The 18,636-nt window shown below is 41.7% G+C and overlaps 1 protein-coding gene across 2 annotated transcripts in view; it reads right to left on the bottom strand.

The window, feature by feature from the left end:
- Positions 1 to 18,636, bottom strand: part of PIAS1 (protein inhibitor of activated STAT 1) — a 58,398-nt gene that overhangs the window by 23,386 nt on the left and 16,376 nt on the right. For both annotated transcript variants that reach the window (XR_008841292.1, XM_056499539.1), the window contains exon 2: positions 12,197 to 12,641. Coding sequence is in view for 1 of the 2 variants with exons in the window: in XM_056499539.1 (XP_056355514.1) it covers positions 12,197 to 12,641 (445 nt within the window). In the remaining variant the exon portion in view is untranslated. The remainder of the gene's footprint in view (positions 1 to 12,196; positions 12,642 to 18,636) is intronic.

The following is an 18,636-nucleotide window of genomic DNA, read 5'->3' on the forward strand; positions in this document are numbered from 1 at the left end:
ATTTTTTTTTAATTATAATTTGCTTCAGCCTGGAAATTATCAACTTGGATTTATTTAAAAAATTCTGGAAGGTTTTTGGGAACTTTTGGTGTGAGCTCAATTTTATTAATTAAAAACTGCTGATGATTTAATTAATGTCACTTTCATTTAAATCTCAATTATCCAGCAGCCACCAAAATTCCTTGGATTTCCCAAATTTTTCCCTCTTTTTGCAGCAGCTCCAATTTAGGGAGATGGAAAAACTGGAAATATCTGAAGCAGAAAAACTGTGACAAAATTTGAACCAAAAGCTCTAAAATTTAATCAATATTTTTCCTCTGCTCATGTTGATAAAAGGTTTTTTTTTTTTTTTTTTAATAATTAATGATATGAAAAGTGGGGTTTGAATTTCCACATTCACAGAAGCTGTTTCAAAATTTAACCACTCTCCCAGCAAAAAAATATTTCCTAATATCCAACTATTGTATTGGTCAAATTAAAATATTTATAAATTTATTTGGGGAAATGGCTCAGGAGCCACCCCAGGGCAGGGAACAGCCTCTGCCTGAACCAAAAACTGAATAAAAAAAGAATTTCTGACATTTCTTCCGGAGTTTTTGGGGGTTTTTTTTGGTGTTTTCAGTGTCTTTTGTGCAGCCTCAAAGAGGAAATTTGGAAAGGGATGAGAGGATAAAGGGTTAAATGGGATGGGATGGGATAATGGGATGGGATAATGGGATATAATGGGATGGGATGGGATGGGATGGGATGGGATGGGATAATGGGATGGGATAATGGGATGGGATAATGGGATGGGATGATGGGATGGGATGGATGGGATGGGATCAATGGGATGGGATGGGATGGGATGGGATAATGGGATAATGGGATAATGGGATGGGATCCATGGGATGGGATCTCAGCTCCCTTCCAACCCAAACCCTCCTGGAATTCTGTGCTGTGCCCTTGTCTCACTGTGAACTGCAGATCCCAGATCCCAGAGTTCCCCCATTCCCAGATCCCCCTTCCCAGATCCCCATTCCCAAATCTCCCCCATTCCCAAATCTCCCCCATCCCCAGATCTCCCCCATTCCCAGATCCCCATTCCCAGATCCCCCATTCCCAAATCTCCCCCATTCCCAGATCCCCATTCCCAGTTCCCCATTCCCAGATCCCCATTCCCATTCCCAGTTCCCCATTCCCAGTCCCCCATTCCCAGTTCCCCATTCCCAGATCCCCATTCCCAGTCCCCCATTCCCAGTCCCCCATTCCCAGATCCCCATTCCCAGTTCCCCATTCCCAGTTCCCCATTCCCAGATCCCCATTCCCAGATCCCCATTCCCAGTCCCCCATTCCCAGTTCCCCATTCCCAGTCCCCCATTCCCAGTTCCCCATTCCCAGATCCCCATTCCCAGATCCCCATTCCCAGTCCCCCATTCCCAGTTCCCCATTCCCAGATCCCCATTCCCATTCCCAGTTCCCCATTCCCATTCCCATTCCCAGTTCCCCATCCCCATTCCCAGTTTCCCATTCCCAGATCCCCATTCCCAGTCCCCCATTCCATTCCCAGATCCCCATTCCCAGTCCCCCATTCCCAGTTCCCCATTCCCAGATCCCCATTCCCAAATCTCCCCCATTCCCAAATCTCCCCCATTCCCAGATCCCCATTCCCAGATCCCCATTCCCAGATCCCCCATTCCCAGATCCCCATTCCCAGTCCCCCATTCCCAGATCCCCATTCCCAGTCCCCCATTCCCAGTCCCCCATTCCCAGTTCCCCATTCCCAGATCCCCATTCCCATTCCCATTCCCAGTTCCCCATTCCCATTCCCCCATTCCCAGTTCCCCATTCCCATTCCCATTCCCAGTTCCCCAATCCCAGATCCCCATTCCCAGTCCCCCATTCCATTCCCAGTTCCCCATTCCCAGTTCCCCATTCCCAGTTCCCCATTCCATTCCCAGTTCCCCATTCCCATTCCCCCCACTCCATCCCTGGACAGCAGCAGCTCTGCCACCCCCTTCTCTCCATCACATTTTCTGTGATTCCCAGGGGATCACACCCAAATATTCCAGAATTCCTGACCGTCAGACAGACAGACAGACAGACAGAAGAGGAGGGAGGGCAGACAAGGACCCACAGCTGAGGTTGGGTCAGCTCAGCTACCCCAGGGATACAGAAAAGAGATGAAATCTGATTTTTTTGGTGGTTATCATCTCTTTATGATCATATTTAGTTCTCCCAGATCTGCTTATCCCACAATTGATGTGTGAAAATCCCACCAGCCCACATTCAACAGCAGCTCTGCCATCAAAATCTGAATTTCCACGTTTATCCAGCTCCTCTATTCCCAAAGATGAGAGATTTTCCAATTGGAAATTTGGGATTTCAGAGTGCAGAAAAGCTGACAGATTTCTATTAATTCATCTGCTCTGTCTGCTGTGTTTAAAACACCAAACAGATCCTGGCAAGTCAAGCACATAATTTACTTTTAAAAGTTCTGGAGGATGATTAAAACCAGAAAAAAAAAAAAAATCATTTTAGACAATAAAATCATTGTGATGGTTAAAAACACAACCATGCCCTGCAACCATTATTTAACAAAAGAAAGGTAAAAATAGATCTGCAATTGAAAAGCAAGAGGATGAAAATAGAATTTATAATCCAATAAAGCTGGAACCAAGCCAGGACATTCTTCAGAAGATGCCAGGAATGGTTTTGGGGGGTTGGGTTTGTTGTTTCCTTTCCATAACTATGATTTATTAAATATTAAAATGTTTTCTTTAGTGAATGCAACAGAGCTTGGAAGAGTCAAGAGTGCAAAATGCTGAAAAAGTCACGGAGTTTCTTCTCCTAAAATTTCCTTTTCCTAATTCACTCTTCCACCATTTCTGAATTATTCCAGGTTTAACCTCAGCCCAGGAATGAGCCATTCCTGGATTTCCTTAAAACATTTCACTGAGGCAAAAAGTTTTCCAAATTTGAGGGAAAATTCTTTTAATATATGGGATTCACAGGGCCAAACCACTTAAAATTGTATAGGAACATATATATTTCTACAAATATAAATATATCTAAATATAGAAATATATTAATATAGAAATATGAATGAATGTGTAGAAATATAGAAATATATAGAAATATATAGAAATATAAAAAATAAATATATGGATATATGAATATGTAAATATATAACTTATATAATATATAAATATATAAATACATAGAAATAAAAATAAAATAAATATAAACACAGTGTGTATATAAAAATAAATATATAACTATATGTATATCCACACAACCAACTAATCAGCTATTTAATAAATAAAAATGATACAGAAAACCCATTTTCTACTAATTCTGCTCTTTATTTTGGAAAACCCCTCCAGCACCAGAATGAAAAAAAAAATAACTCAGCTTGAGTGGCTGCATTTTCTACAGCTCTAAAAATATTCTGTTCCACCTCACCAGTACCCAGGGCTAAAAATAGCCACACAATCTTTCTGCAGTAAAATACCTCTTGCTTTGAGAAAAATCCTCTCTGAATTTCCATTCAGCCACCTTCAAACCTTCCATGAATTATTATTTTTTTTTTAACATGGAGCTGAGTTGGTGATGCTTCTTAAAACCCAATAAAATGAGGTTCATCTTCTCATCATCATCAAAAATTATTAAATAGTGAAGAGAAAATATATTAAAGAGAGGCTTGGACTGAAATTAAACTTGTACTTTATACAAGAATTATCTAAGATATCATTAATGATTCCTAATAATTGTGTTTATTTCCAAAAATAGGTGTTTTTTTGGAAGTAAGGAAGAGGATGAGGAGCAGAGGAAATTTTTGCTGCTGTAAGAAAAACAAGAGTTGTTCACTAACATAATGCTGTGGATTAGCTGAATTTACCCAAATATTAACCAGAAATATGGAAGAGCTGCCTGGGACTTCCTGATGAGGGAAATCAGGAAAAAGTTTTGGGCAGAACTCCAGGAAGATTTGGGCAGGGTGGGATTTTGGGGTGTCTGTGCAGGGCCAGGAGTGGGAAATTCCCCAATTCTTGCTGAGATTCCTCATTTTGCTTTTTCTTTAGCACCAGAAGGCATCACACTGATTTGAGTTCAATCCTCCATCAATCACCACTGCTGAAAATTCCATTTTCCTCCTCCCAACCAGGCCAAGACCTGAGAGGATCCACCTTGAGGCTTTAAATTCTGGTTCCTGGGTATCCATATTTATTTACACATCCACATTTCTGCCTCTCAGCCACAACCCCTGAGCCCCAAATTCTGCCATTTTTTGGAACCAGCAGCACTTTTAACCCAGCAGCCACCACCCCTGCATTTCCTGCTGCTGTTATTTAACATCTGGCACACCCAGATCCCTCCTGGAGCCACTTTCTCCTTGGAAAAACCTCTCAGCCACCACTAAATCCATCCCAGCCCACACCACATCAGGGTTCTGCACCCCAAAATCCAATACCTGACATCCCTCAGTTGTGGGATTCAGGAGATCTGAACTCCAGCACCAAGAGAAATCCCAAATTCTCACTTTTTGTCCCACCTTGGCCATTCTGCTTCATTTCAATCATTTATCATGATGGATGCTGGATGCTCAACCTGTCCAAACACTCCAGAACTACTTGAGGGGAAGCATTTTAGTAAAAAACCCAAATCCTTCTTTCCTTGAAGAGCTTTTCTGCCACCTCCATAGGTCACAGCTGTGCCCACAAACTGCCTGAGAAAAGTGACAGAAAAGTGAAATCTGCACCTTAGAGCAGATGAAAAACTGAGCCCTGGCTCTGGTCAGCTGCTGCTTTTATCCCTTCAAATCATTTTTAGATTCTCTTCAACTCCCAGTTAATCCTCAGGAGGAACAGGCAGAGCCACCCTGGGGGTGGGAAAGGAAGGGAGTAAAGAGATGTGAAGGAGCTTATTTGAAATTGTGCCTAAATATATATATGAAAATAGCCTGGAAATACTCCAAGGGCTACAATTAATCCATAAATATTATGGATTTTATAACTCTTTCTGATATGTTGTATAAACAGAATACAAGGGAGATCAGCTGGAAATGATGTGCAATTGGACAGACATTTCTGTTTGATTATTCTTTAAATCAGTCACAGGCTGGAGCATTCCTGAGGAGCTGCAGGAAGATTTGGGGACATTTCCATGCCAACATTCCATGGCCAAACTCTTCCCTCTCCTGGATCTCACCTGATCCATCATTTTGCCAGAGGGAAGGAACATCACAAGATCCTCCTTATTCCCTCACACACCTAAATTATGTCCCACAATTCAAATGCTGCTTTCAGGCTTTGAGATTTGAATTTTTATTCCTAAAAGCACCAACTCAGCCACTCCAGAGGAGCAGCACAGAGCCAGCAGTGCCTCATCCCTGCATGGATCCTGCTTCTGGAGTTCTACTCTCAAGGAAAGTTTTTTTCCACAGGCACAGGATGGGATTGTTGAGCCAGGGAGATGGATTTTGTTTGTCCTAACTCAGGATATTTTATGTTCTCTGTGATTCTGTGGAAGCCAAGTGGCTTCTCAGCTGAACTCCAGCCATGTCTGGAAATATCCATGTCCTGTCCCTGGAATCTCATTCCTTCCATATCCTGGAATCTCATTCCATCCATTCCCTGGAATCTCATTCCTTCCATATCCTGGAATCTCATTCCTTCCATATCCTGGAATCTCATTCCATCCATTCCCTGGAATCTCATTCCATCCATGTCCTGGAATCTCAATCCATCCATGCCCTGGAATCTCTTTCCATCCATACCCTGGAATCTCAATCCATCCATATCCTGGAATCTCAATCCATCCATTCCCTGGATCTCATTCCATCCATTCCCTGGATCTCATTCCATCCATATCCTGGAATCTCAATCCATCCATTCCCTGGAATCTCAATCCATCCATTCCCTGGAATCTCAATGCATCCATGCCCTGGAATCTCATTCCATCCATATCCTGGAATCTCATTCCATCTATTCCCTGGAATCTCAATCCATCCATTCCCTGGAATCTCAATGCATCCATGCCCTGGAATCTCATTCCATCCATACCCTGGAATCTCATTCCATCCATATCCTGGAATCTCAATCCATCCATTCCCTGGAATCTCATTCCATCCATATCCTGGAATCTCATTCCATCCATGCCCTGGAATCTCAATCCATCCATATCCTGGAATCTCAATCCATCCGTATCCTGGAATCTCAATCCATCCATTCCCTGGAATCTCATTCCTTCCATATCCTGGAATCTCAATCCATCCATATCCTGGAATCTCATTCCTTCCATATCCTGGAATCTCAATCCATCCATTCCCTGGAATCTCAATCCATCCATTCCCTGGAATCTCAATCCATCCATTCCCTGGAATCTCAATCCATCCATATCCTGGAATCTCAATCCATCCATTCCCTGGAATCTCAATCCATCCATTCCCTGGAATCTCAATCCATCCATATCCTGGGATCTCATTCCATCCATTCCCTGGAATCTCATTCCATCCATATCCTGGAATCTCAATCCATCCATTCCCTGGAATCTCAATCCATCCATATCCTGGAATCTCAATCCATCCATTCCCTGGAATCTCATTCCTTCCATATCCTGGAATCTCAATCCATCCATTCCCTGGAATCTCAATCCATCCATGCCCTGGAATCTCAATCCATCCATATCCTGGAATCTCATTCCATCCATTCCCTGGAATCTCAATCCATCCATATCCTGGAATCTCATTCCATCCATGCCCTGGAATCTCAATCCATCCATTCCCTGGAATCTCATTCCATCCATGCCCTGTCAGGGTCTGGAATCCCACTGACCTCTCTATGCATGAGGAGACTGAGCAATCAGCCAAAGAAAACCTTCATAAATCCATTTTTTTTTTTTTTTAGGAGTTACCCAGTTGCTCAGAGCTCTCTCACAAGAAACACTGTTGACTGTGGAAAGCCCAGCTCATGCAAATCCAGAAACAAGCACCCCAAGTGTGCTGTAATTCCAGCTCAGCCCAGCTCTGAGCTAATATTTCACCCCATTCTTGCACAATGAAAAGCTGCAGGGCCGGAAGTCAGACAACTCAAAAGCTTGAGTTGAGAATTTAGTGTTTTGTTGAACTTCCTCCCACAAAGTACATTTCACAAAAAAAATAAACACAGAGGACAGTAAAAGCGTGACTTTCATATAAACCATAACAGCAACTGCACAGAGCTGAGATCAGCTCGCTGATAGAGAACCAGGAGAAATCCTGGCCAAACAAAACTCTCCTGCTTTCCAACCCAGCTTTTTGTGCTCTGAATTGTTGAATTGTTCCAGGGCTGTACCTTGAACTGCAGGCACCCTCAAGATTTTCAGGCAGCTCAGCTGCAAGATCTGGCTCCATGAGGCACCCAGGATTGCTCCCAGCCAAAGGAAAATTCAAGGGAAATGCAAGTTCAAAAAGTGCAAAATTCATGGGAGGAGCACAAATGCTGCTTGGGAAGCACAGGAAGGAGGGGAAATTCTGCTGCTTGCAGAAATCCTGGTAGTAAAGTCCAGAAAATAAGGAATTAAATTGAGAGCTCCATCCAGAAGCACCAGGATTGCTCCCAGCCAAAGGAAAATTAATGGCAAATGCAAGTGAGGAGCACAAATAATGTTTGGGAAGCACAGGAAGGAGGGGGAAATTCTGCTGCTTGCAGAAATCCTGGGAATATAATCCAGAAATTAAGGAATTAAATTGAGACCTCAGTGTCTGAGGCACCAGGATTGCTCCCACCTAAAGGAGAATTCATGGGAAGTGCAAGTGAGGAGCATTTGGGAAGCACAGGAAGGAGGGGGAAATTCTGCTGCCTGCAGAAATCCTGGTAATGAGTCCAGAAAATAAGGAATTAAACTGAGAGCTCCATGGAGCTGGAATTCTGCTGGCTCTGAGGGATAATGAGTGATCTGTGCCTCTTCCTTCCAGGAGGCTGCAGGTAAAAATTCTGATTTCTCTGGCTCAGATCCAGCTTTCAGTGCTGTGTTTGTATCACAGCAAATAAACTGCAGGAGGATGATCCTTGTGCCATTTGGACTGATTTTAAACAGGAGGAGAGCTCACAGCCTCTTTAATCCTTTCAATTGGAAAAAAAAAAAAAAAAATTAAAAAGCTTCATTTCCCTTACAGGTAAGTAAAGACCCCCTAAGCCAGTTAAAATGTTTTTTGGAACAACTACACAGCTCAAGCAATTAGCAATGACATTTGCTGTAACAAGAGGCATTTTTAGGATGTTGCTTAACTATCTCATGTCCCTTCCATAATAATCTGGCAAATTCTGGGCCTTGTTACTGGCAGTAAACACATTTCACCACACAAAAGAGATCTTATCTGTGTGTTAGGAGTTACTTTTAGAAAATGTGCTTAAAAAACAACCAATTAGCAATAGTCTGTGCTCTGGGGGCTGGAAATGGGGGAATTAAGTGAGAGCTGCAGCTTCACTTGACAAACAACCAAAATTCTCCTTTTTGGATCCTGTGAGAAAAACAACAGAGAAGCAGAGGAATAAAGCAACTGGCATCCATTGCATCAGAGTGGGCAGCTTTTCCTTCCAAACATTAAAAAGCCTTTTATAAAAAATAAAAATGACTTCAAATGGTGGTAACCCATGAGCTCCATGAATATTCACCCCCCAGAACAGGAGCATTCCTGGCTGGCTGGGACACAAACCCATCCCAGCCCCATGATCTCTGCACTTGGCAGGGAGGGTGACTAATAAAATGTGGATCAAATTCAACAGCTCCACTGCAAATGAACAAATGGCTCTTTGTCTCACACCAAAAAATGTCCAAGGAAGGGCTGGATGTGGCACTCAGGCTGGTGACAAGGTGCTGATCAAAGGTTGCACTCTGATTTTGGGGGGTTTTCCAGCCTCAGGGATTCTGGGATTCAGCCAGCTCTGCTCAGATGGAGAAATCCCTGCATCCCATGAATCCCAGGCTGGAGCTGCATTCAAACAGAAGAATTTTCTATTTCTGTTTCTGTTTCCTCCTTTTGTCCTTGACATTACAAATAAGAGTGAGCAGATTTCATTTCCTTATCTGTTCCTCACATTACTTGTGTGCTACCCACCCACACGAAATATTTGGGTACAGAATGCCTGCTCAAGTGCCCTGCTGGGCAACTCCCTGCCCTGAGGCTTTCTCAAATTATTGTTTCTTCAACCAACCATCACTTCTAAAAAAAAACCAGAAAATTGTAGCAAACCTTCCCAGCTGTCCCACCTGCACTTGGGGCAAGCCAAGGATGTGCTTTGCCCAGTTTTATGTCATTTCAGGAAGAACTGAAATTTGAATTAGATTTTCTCTCACACACACATTTTCTTTCTCTTTCAGTAGGTTCTGTTTCAAGCAGGCAGAGAATTATTCCAAACCCCACATTGGGTCAGCAGTTCATCCTTGTGGGGGAGGGAAACAGAGTAAATTCAAAAGTTCTTTATCCCTACCCCATGAGTAATCTGATGGGAAAAAGCAAGGAGATGCTGAAATGCTGGCTGAATTCCAAGCTGTGAGTGTCTGCAGGAATAGCTGCCAGTGGAAAACAAACCAGGAACCCACACATGGGACACTTGAGGAAACCCACACTGCTGGCAGCACACACAAGGATGCCCAAACCATCTGGGGCAAATATTCCACAAATTATTCCAGATTTTGCAGTCCAAGTATCAGTAAGTGCATAAATGGAGAAAATGAATCTGGGCAGGGTGGGGAGGGGATGGGATGGAATTCCCAGAGAAGTTGTGGCTGCTCCTGGATCCCTGAATGTCCAAGGTCAGTGGAAGGTGTGGGGATGGGCTCTGAGCTCCTTTCCAACCCAAATAATTCCAGAATTTTATGACGTGCATGGATACTGAAGCTCTTGCCCCAAATGCTTAATGAAAAGGCTTTTTAATAGGATTGCTCCAGACAAACAGAATTCCCCCACAAAAGAAAAGCCCCAAACATTCCTGAAGTTAAAAGAAAGGACAGGGATTGCTTCCAAATATCTGCTTGGAATTTCTCTTCCATTTTCTTACCCTGACACTCCACAAAGGGAAGAATATCCCATTGTCCATCAGCTCCTGAGGCACTGACACTGGCTGGGGGATCCCAGAATTTGGGCTGACAGCAAAGGGCTCTTCCCACATCCAGCAATAAATAAATCAATCCATCCCTGCACTGGAATGTCTTGTGGAAATTACAGCCTTATTCTGAAGTATTTCTGATGTAAAAGTGATGGGGCACATACTGAGCTCCTAATTAGCTGACACCACCAGCACTGCCTGGAATGGTTATTAATCAATTAGGGTCTGGATTAAAGCACAGTGCACCTCTGCAAAGAATACCTGAACCAGAAGATTAAATTACCAATATCTTGCTGTTTTTTCTCCAATTACAGCAGCTAAAGCAAAAAAAAAAAGATACAAACAACAGTGCCAGATCCTTCAGAAATGCACAGACAAGCTCAGCACTCATACATCAGGTGGAAAAACCACCTGAAACAGAAGATCAAATTACCAAGATCTGTTTTTCCCTTAGTTACTGCAGCTAAATAAATAATATATATATACATATATATATATATATGTGTATACAAACAACTGTGCCAGATCTTTCAGAGATGCACAGACAAGCTCAGCACTCACATCAGGCCTCCCACACCCCCAGCCCTCCAGACTGGCACTGGAAAGTACCTGCTCAGCTTTGTTTACAAGGGATTTCTTCTGCAAAGGACTTTTTTTTTTTTTTTTTTTTTTTTTTCTCACTCACCCACCCTCTCTCCCCAGATCTCCTCTCACAAATCTGCTCCTCCTACCAGCAGGGAGTTTTTCCTGGGGTTTCAAGCCAGCAGAAGGTTCCAACACACAGAAATCATCAGGATTGGTGCATTTAGGTAATATTGAAGAGTATTAGAAGTTAACCATGTTGTAAAAAAAATGTTGCCATGAAAAATCACATTATAGAATATTCTGGGAGCAGCAGATTCTTCACAGCAGCTCCACACATCAGTGATTTAAACCTTCATACAAAAATCAGCTGCAAGACAAAGTAGCCACAACTGCAAAAGAACCACAAGTTCCCTAAATTCAGATGTTCAGACTGTAATGGATCCAGCAAATTTCCAGCCTGGCATTCCTTCCCAGCACAGATGAGAACATTTTAGAAGCTTGACAGATTTGGGGGTAGTTTTGTTTAGTTTGGGTTTTGTTTTTTTTTTTTTTAATAATGATAATGAAACTTTGTGGTTTATAAGAACTACTGAAGGCAAACTGGTTTTGGTTTTTTTTCCTAATATTTTGTTTGTTTCTTGCTAAAGCCCCCCCTTTAAAATAACGGATGTTTAAACCATATTTAGAGGCTCAGCTAAAGCAACTAATGAGTGTTAGGTAAGATGTCTCTCCATGCAGAACAATCTGTTCCAAAAGTTCCCAAAAATAGCAATTCTCTAAACACTGCTGTGATGCAATATTTAACCACTTGCTGCAGCAGCAGCAGCTGAATGTGACCAATATCCCCCAAACAGAATGTGTTGGGTTGATGTGACCAGAAATGTGAATTTATCACCTTCTGTAGGAGGGTGGGGCAGTGCCCCTGATCTCCTGGCACACATTATCTGCTCATGGGCCATCTTTAAACCAGCTGGGCAATCATCTTTATCTTCCCACAGCCCATCCTCCCTCCAGGAGATATCTCCTGTTCATGGCCAGTGAGTCCCAGGGCATGGCTGATAAAATTCCATCATCCCATGGGAGATGCTCCAGCCAGGGGAGGAGCCAAGCCTTTCCTACCCAGATAAAAACTGACATTTGGGACACCAAGGAACCTTCTTTCCACTGGATTCCAGAGGAAAACCAGACCTTTGCACATCATCCCTGGAGCTTCAGAGGAAACTGCACCTTCTCCAGGAGCACTGCTCCAGCTGAACCACATCTGCCCCTGCAGGAGGATGCAGCCACCATTGAATGGGACTGTGCCAACACCCTGACTGACTGACGGGTGTCAGCTTGGATTCTGACTCTGGCAGGGCTGGGATTGTTCTGTGTAATACTGCATTTCTATTTTAATTTTCCTAGTAAAGAACTGTTATTCCCAATTCCCATATCTTTGCCTGAGAGTCCTTTAGAAGAGGGGAGGGTTTCCATTCTCCACCTCAAAGAGAATCTCCTGCCTTTATCACAAACCAAGACACACACCCAGCACATTTCCTTACCGAGGCTGGTGGGTTTGATCAGCTCATCCAGCAAGTCATAGAAAGGGAGTTTCTGCAGCTTGATGTCGGGGTGCACGGGGTGCAGGGCCGAGGTGAGGTGGGGCAGTTCCAGTTCGTGTTTGGGTCCCAGCAGTGACACTGGCAGCAGGGGGGACGTGGCGGGGTGCCCGTCGTAGCCCAGCTGGGGAATGGCGGACGGCGACAGCGCGGCCGGCATGGAGCTCGAGTGCACGCTGGGGATGGACAGCTCTGCTGGGCTCATGATTTTCTGGGGGAACCTCCTCCTATAGAGTTCTTTGATTTTCATCTGGACAGCAGGGCTGCAGCCAGCCTTGAGCAGGTGCAGGGCTTTGGTCAGCAGTTCGTGTTTGCGGCCGTGCTTGTTCCTCCCCGCGTAGCCCAGCAGCACCTGCAGCTCCGAAACTCGAAGGCTCATAACCATTTGCTTCAAAGAAACAGAACAAACCATTAATGGGGCACCTCCAGCACCCTCACCCACTCCAGAAAGGCCTTCAAGCCTGTGAAGCATCCAGTTTTTACAGGCTCTGCCCCACTGCTCCACCCCCTTTGACAATTCTCCCATATTTATTACAATGCTCCCACATTTATTACAGTGCTTCCCTATTCATAACACTACTCCCATATTTATCTCAATGCTCCCATATTTACTACAATGCTCCCCTATTTATAACAATCCTCCCATATTTATTTCAATGCTCCCATATTTACTACAATGCTTCCCTATTTATTCCAGTTCTCTCATATTTATTACAATACTCCCATATTTACTACAATGCTCCCACATTTACAACAATGTTCTCCTATTAACCACAATGCTCCCATGTTTATTATAATGCACCCATATTTATTACAATACTCACATACTTCTTACAATGCTCCCCTATTTACTACAATGCTCCCATATTTATTATAATGCACCCATATTTATAACAATACTCCCATATTTACTAAAATGCCCCAAATTTACTACAATACTCTCACATTTATTTCAATGCTCCCATTATGTCTTACAATACTCCCATATTTATAACAATACTCTCATATTTATTTCAATGCTCCCATATTTACTACAATGCTCCCATTATTTCTTACAATGCTCCCATATTTCTTACAATGCTCCCATATTTATAACAATACTCCCATATTTATTTCAATGCTCCCAATATTTATTTCAATACTCCCATATTTACAATGCTCCCATATTTCTTACAATGCTCCCATATTTATAACAATACTCCCATATTTATTTCAATGCTCCCAATATTTATTTCAATACTCCCATATTTACAATGCTCCCATATTTACTACAATGCTCCCATATTTATAACAATACTCCCATATTTATTTCAATGCTCCAATATTTATTTCAATGCTCCCACATTTACTACAATGCTCCCATAGTTATTCCAATGCTCCCAATATTTCTTAAAGTGCTCCCATATTTCTTACAATGCTCCCCTATCTACAATAACACTCCCATATTTACTACAATTCTCCCAAATTCATCCCAATCTCACAAATTTATTACAATACTCCCATCTTTATTCCAATGCTCAGTATCCCTTTTCAAATCTGCAATGAGAGATTTTTCAAGGTGTTTCCCACTCTGTGGGCAAAAACCTGAGCAGAGGACTCGGTGCAATATAAAGGTTGTAACTCTAATTATTTTTTAATCACTTGCTAGAATCCCTGATGCTAATAATTTTGTATTGCTCTGGCTGGATGTAAGAGCAATTCTCCACTGACAATATCCAAACAGCAGCTTGGAATTTCCACTTCCATTTTCACTTCCTCAGTTTCTGCCATGCAGCAGAACCAATCCACACAGGTTAAAGGAAGGAGATTAATGACATCAAAAGGAGAGTGATAAAATTCCATTTGTGTGCAAGCCCTTGTCATCATTCCTGGGTGAAAGGAAACTTCTTCCCATTCCATCTCTGCTTCTCCCATCAGAGCTGTGTGTCCTGATTTTGCCTGCTGGTAATTAGCATCTTCATTAGCACAGCCATTTAGTGTCTCCCAGTATGATCTAATGAATCAGACTGGTACAACTTGTCACCTGTTTCACTTCTCCAGGAACTGAGAAAAACACTTCCCAAACCAGTGCAACCAGTAATAACCAGTGTGTATCAACTGGGCAGGAAGGAGCCAGAAAACCAACTTCAGAGCCTGGTTTTTATTGTAAAATGTATTTCAGTGCTTGGCAGGGGCTTGTTCATCATCAGGAGGGTTGGAATGAGGATATCCCTGCAGGATTTTGGATTCCCAAGGAATCCTAAAGAAACACAATGCCTAAACCCCACTGATGTGACAGGTCACCTGCATCAAACCACCTGAATATTGTGTAGTATCCAACTCCAAACAATCCTTGATGGGTATTTTTGGGAGCAAACAGCTAATTCAGCAACTTCCCAGCCACTGAAGGGTGAAGACACAAACCACAACTTGCATTTGGAATCTCTGAATTTCACTACAAACACTCCCACAATTCAAACTGGGCAAAGTGTTCAGTCTCAAACACTGCTCTGATTTTTTCTCCATGTGAATTCTCAAACCTGAAGTGCCAAGATCAGAGAACACCCTGGCTTTAACAAAACCAGCCCAAAACTCCTCAAACCTCCAGCACCTGCAAGAAATCTTCACTGCCCAGGTGTCCACGGGAGGTTTTCCCTCCCCTGAAACTGCTCCTGGGATTTAAAAGCCCTAAATGAGATGATTCATGTCTTTAATGAGGTTTGCAGCAGCCACACTCAAGTCAGATTTGCCACAGGATTTCTGCTGTGCTGAACCACAGCTTGGGAACCTGGCTGCAAATCCTTGCTGCAGCTCTTTGGGTAGAAATGGAGTTGTTTTGTTTTTTGGTTTTTTTTTTCCCTGAATACCCCAAGAACCTTCTTCACACTTAACTCTGAGACTGTCACAGAGGCACTAATGAGAACAGACGAGGTACTTGCTAAGAAATGAAGATGTCTTAAAAGAATAAGGCATTTCAGCTCCAATCTGAAGTGCTGACAGCTGAAAGGAAAGTGAAACAAATAGATTTGAAACGTGGAAAAACACTATTTATAATGCTTTACAAACACTTCTTCAGCAGAGTGAGTGCTTACAGCTGAAGGGTTTAATGTTTAGAGGATCCAGCAGAAATCCAAGAAATCCAAGCTCTGATCCTGACCCTGCAACAGGCAGGGAAACAACCCAAGTGCTGCCAAACACACCAAGAAAACCCATGGAAAAAACTCAATTTCTCCCATTTTCTGTGTCACATCTCACCTCAGCTGAAGGGTAAAACACAAAGAGTTTTCTTAGGGAAATGTTGCTTTTATTTCTTGAGCAAAAAAGATCACTGGCACCTGCCAGGTACAAACCCCACCAACAGCAAATCCCTGCCCCAGCTCTGGCTGCTCAGCAGAATTGCCAAAATATTCAGATTTCTTTATCCCAACAGAAAATAAAAAAAAAAAATCAACAAAAAAAGCTGAACTGCAGAGAAATAAAAGGATATGCACAGCTCCCAATGGAAGGATTGACTGCAGAGAAATCCTGCATGTAATTCCAGATTTTTCCTGATGGGAATATCCATTCCTACAAACAGCAGTGCCCAAAAAATTGATGTTATTTAGTTCTAAAAAGGTTGAGGTTTCAGCACTCAGCTTCAAACTTCTAAGAGTCCAGGTTATTTTTATTTTCCCACCTCCCTGTTTTCAATGTTTCCAACCCATTTTTTCTGGCTGGGTCATCCCAAGGATTTGGGATGTATCCCCAAATTTCTGTGTTGAGGGAACACACTGAAACAACCCACATGGAAATTAGGAATATTCCCACCAAGCAGGTTTGGAAAGAAATAACTGAAATATATGAGAATAACCCATGGGCAGCACTGATGTCACTCCCCTCATTCTCTCAGGTGATAATCCATAGCAAAGGGATGTTCTACCTACCAAAAATAATCCAAAAATAATCCAAACCAAAATAATCATGACATTTTTTAAAGCATTTTTAAAACATTAAAAAAAAAAAATTAATACAAATTTTATATCCATTTTTAGTAGAGATGAAAATTGTTGAAGGTAAGAAGCATTTTTTTGGATTTTCCCTGCAACAGCAGAGATGAAATCTTAATTTTCTACACAAACCCAAGGAAAGATTCCCAAAAACTGGGAAATTCCCAGCTCAGGGAATTCCAACCCTCAGCACAACTTAACAACCCAGGAGCTGCATCTCATCTCCATGACCTATGAAAAATTTGGAATGAAGCTTAAAAATAAATAAAATCCAAGTGTTGGTGCCTCTGGATAAGAAATTCCCTGGGTAACCTGTGGCTGGACTCACAGGCACTGATTATTCAGGGAAATAAATACAATTATTCAGGGAAATAAATACAATTATTCAGGCTGGGAACAACATGGAAAACATGGAAAACAGGGAGGTTTAAAATCTGCTTTGAAATGCAGGAGGAGCTGCAGCAAGATCAGATCCAGGTTATCTCCTGACATCCAACCTGAATTTTTTCCCCATTTTTTAGAAGGGAGTGACTTATCTCAGAGGTAGAAACCAATATTTATTTTTATTTTTAATAAACTGAGCACAATTCACAGAGTGATGGACAAGACTAAGCATTTTTTTTCACCCATCCAGCAGCACAAAAAAAACAAATTCAAAGCAAAATATTCCCATCCAGGTTTGATCTGTGTTTTCTAAAAAGGATATTTCTCCAGTTATCAGCCCTAGGATCTACCTGGAGAATCCAAGGAGTTATTCCTGGATGTTTATGATAAGCAGAAGCAGGGAAGAAGCTCCAAAACATATTTAAATTATTTGCCAGCACAAGAATAATTTGGCTTGGGCCCACACCCCATTCTGTGCCTAAAGCAATTCAGTAGCAGGATAAAGAATAATGAAATAAATGAAATAAAAAATCACCTCAAACCCCAGTGAAAAGATGGAGGAGAGGGAATAAAAGGAGAAAAAAAAAAAAAAAGAAAAGGGAGATCATTGATTTATAAACAGCAATTTCAGGCAGTGACAGTGAATTTCTCATTATTAATTCTCATTCTGTGCAGCAAATTCCTTCAAAGGTGAAGGAAATTTCCCCTTAAAAAAAAGAATTCCATAAACACTTCCAAAAGCCAGGTAAAAAAAAAAAAAAATTCAAATTTTTTTTTTTTTTTCCCTCTAATAAAAGCAACAAGGAAGTGTTAGGTGAGTATGGAAATTATTCTGAATTAATCCCATTCCAGCTGTAAAAACACAGCTCCTGCAGGAGCCTCTTTAACCCCTCAGAGGAATTTTCTGGACAATTTTCTCTCCATTCTTGGCTTCTTGAATATTTCACATTTATGAAACTGGGCAATCACAAAGATAAAAATATCTTTATTTTTAATAAACCTCATTCCTTAATCTGAAATTCCACCTGCAAGGCTCACCCAAGGAAAGTCTCAAGGCTAAAATGATAAAAATTGAATTTCTTCTCCTCAAAACAATTTGCAGGAGGGAGTGAAAAAAAAAAAATTCCTGGGAAGCTGGAATGGAACTTCCTGCATTTTTCTGAGCAACCAAAACAGGCACAGGTTGAATTCCGTGTAATTCAAACCAGAAAAATCATAAATATTCAACATCCTCCAAGCTTTAAGGAGGGTTTTTCATCAGGAAAAATTATTTTGATTGCAATGAGATCTCCAAGGTTTTGGGAATGGAGGAAGAATTAAAAAGAGGCAGTAGCAGGTATAAATATAATTTGATTTTTTTTTTTTTTTTTGTTGCACACAGAGAATTGAGGATTTCTTCATCCAAGCTCTGTTTACACAAGGTATCAATGCTCAGAAAGCACAGGTGGTAACTGGAGGAGCAAACTGAATAACTAACAAGAAAAACAGGCTTGAAACCAGTAAAAAAAAATAAAAAATCACTCAACAAAACCATGGCAATGCCAAAAATCATTGGGCAGAGCTGCTGCTGGCACCTGGATTCCTGAAATTTAAATTGTATTCCTGATTTTCCCCCAGGAATGGATTCTTTACCTCCCAAAAATCAGATTTCCTTGGGAATTAAACGGCTGCAGAGCCATTTCTAGAAACATTCTGACCCTCCAACCAAGCTGAAGCTTTTTCAGCTTTAACCATTTTGTGCCATTTTTAATTCAGGTTTTACAACTTTAAGCTGGGTGCTAACATCAAGAATCTGTCAGGGAGGAGATGATAAAAAAATGCAGAATTTCAGATTCCCACCAAAATCCTTCTGTGTCAGCCCCTGGAATCACAGAACCACTGAATCTGGAATTTCACAGATAATTATCAAAGGAATATTCCCCTGGCAAGCACTTCTGGTTTATATTCATTTTGTTAAAACCTGACTATCCCCAAATTCAGTGAAATTTTAGGAACTCAGTGATGTTATTTCATATCTAAATCCCAATAATTCCC

The sequence above is a fragment of the Oenanthe melanoleuca genome, chromosome 10, assembly GCF_029582105.1.
Source record: "Oenanthe melanoleuca isolate GR-GAL-2019-014 chromosome 10, OMel1.0, whole genome shotgun sequence".
In the NCBI taxonomy this organism is placed as follows: domain Eukaryota; kingdom Metazoa; phylum Chordata; class Aves; order Passeriformes; family Muscicapidae; genus Oenanthe; species Oenanthe melanoleuca.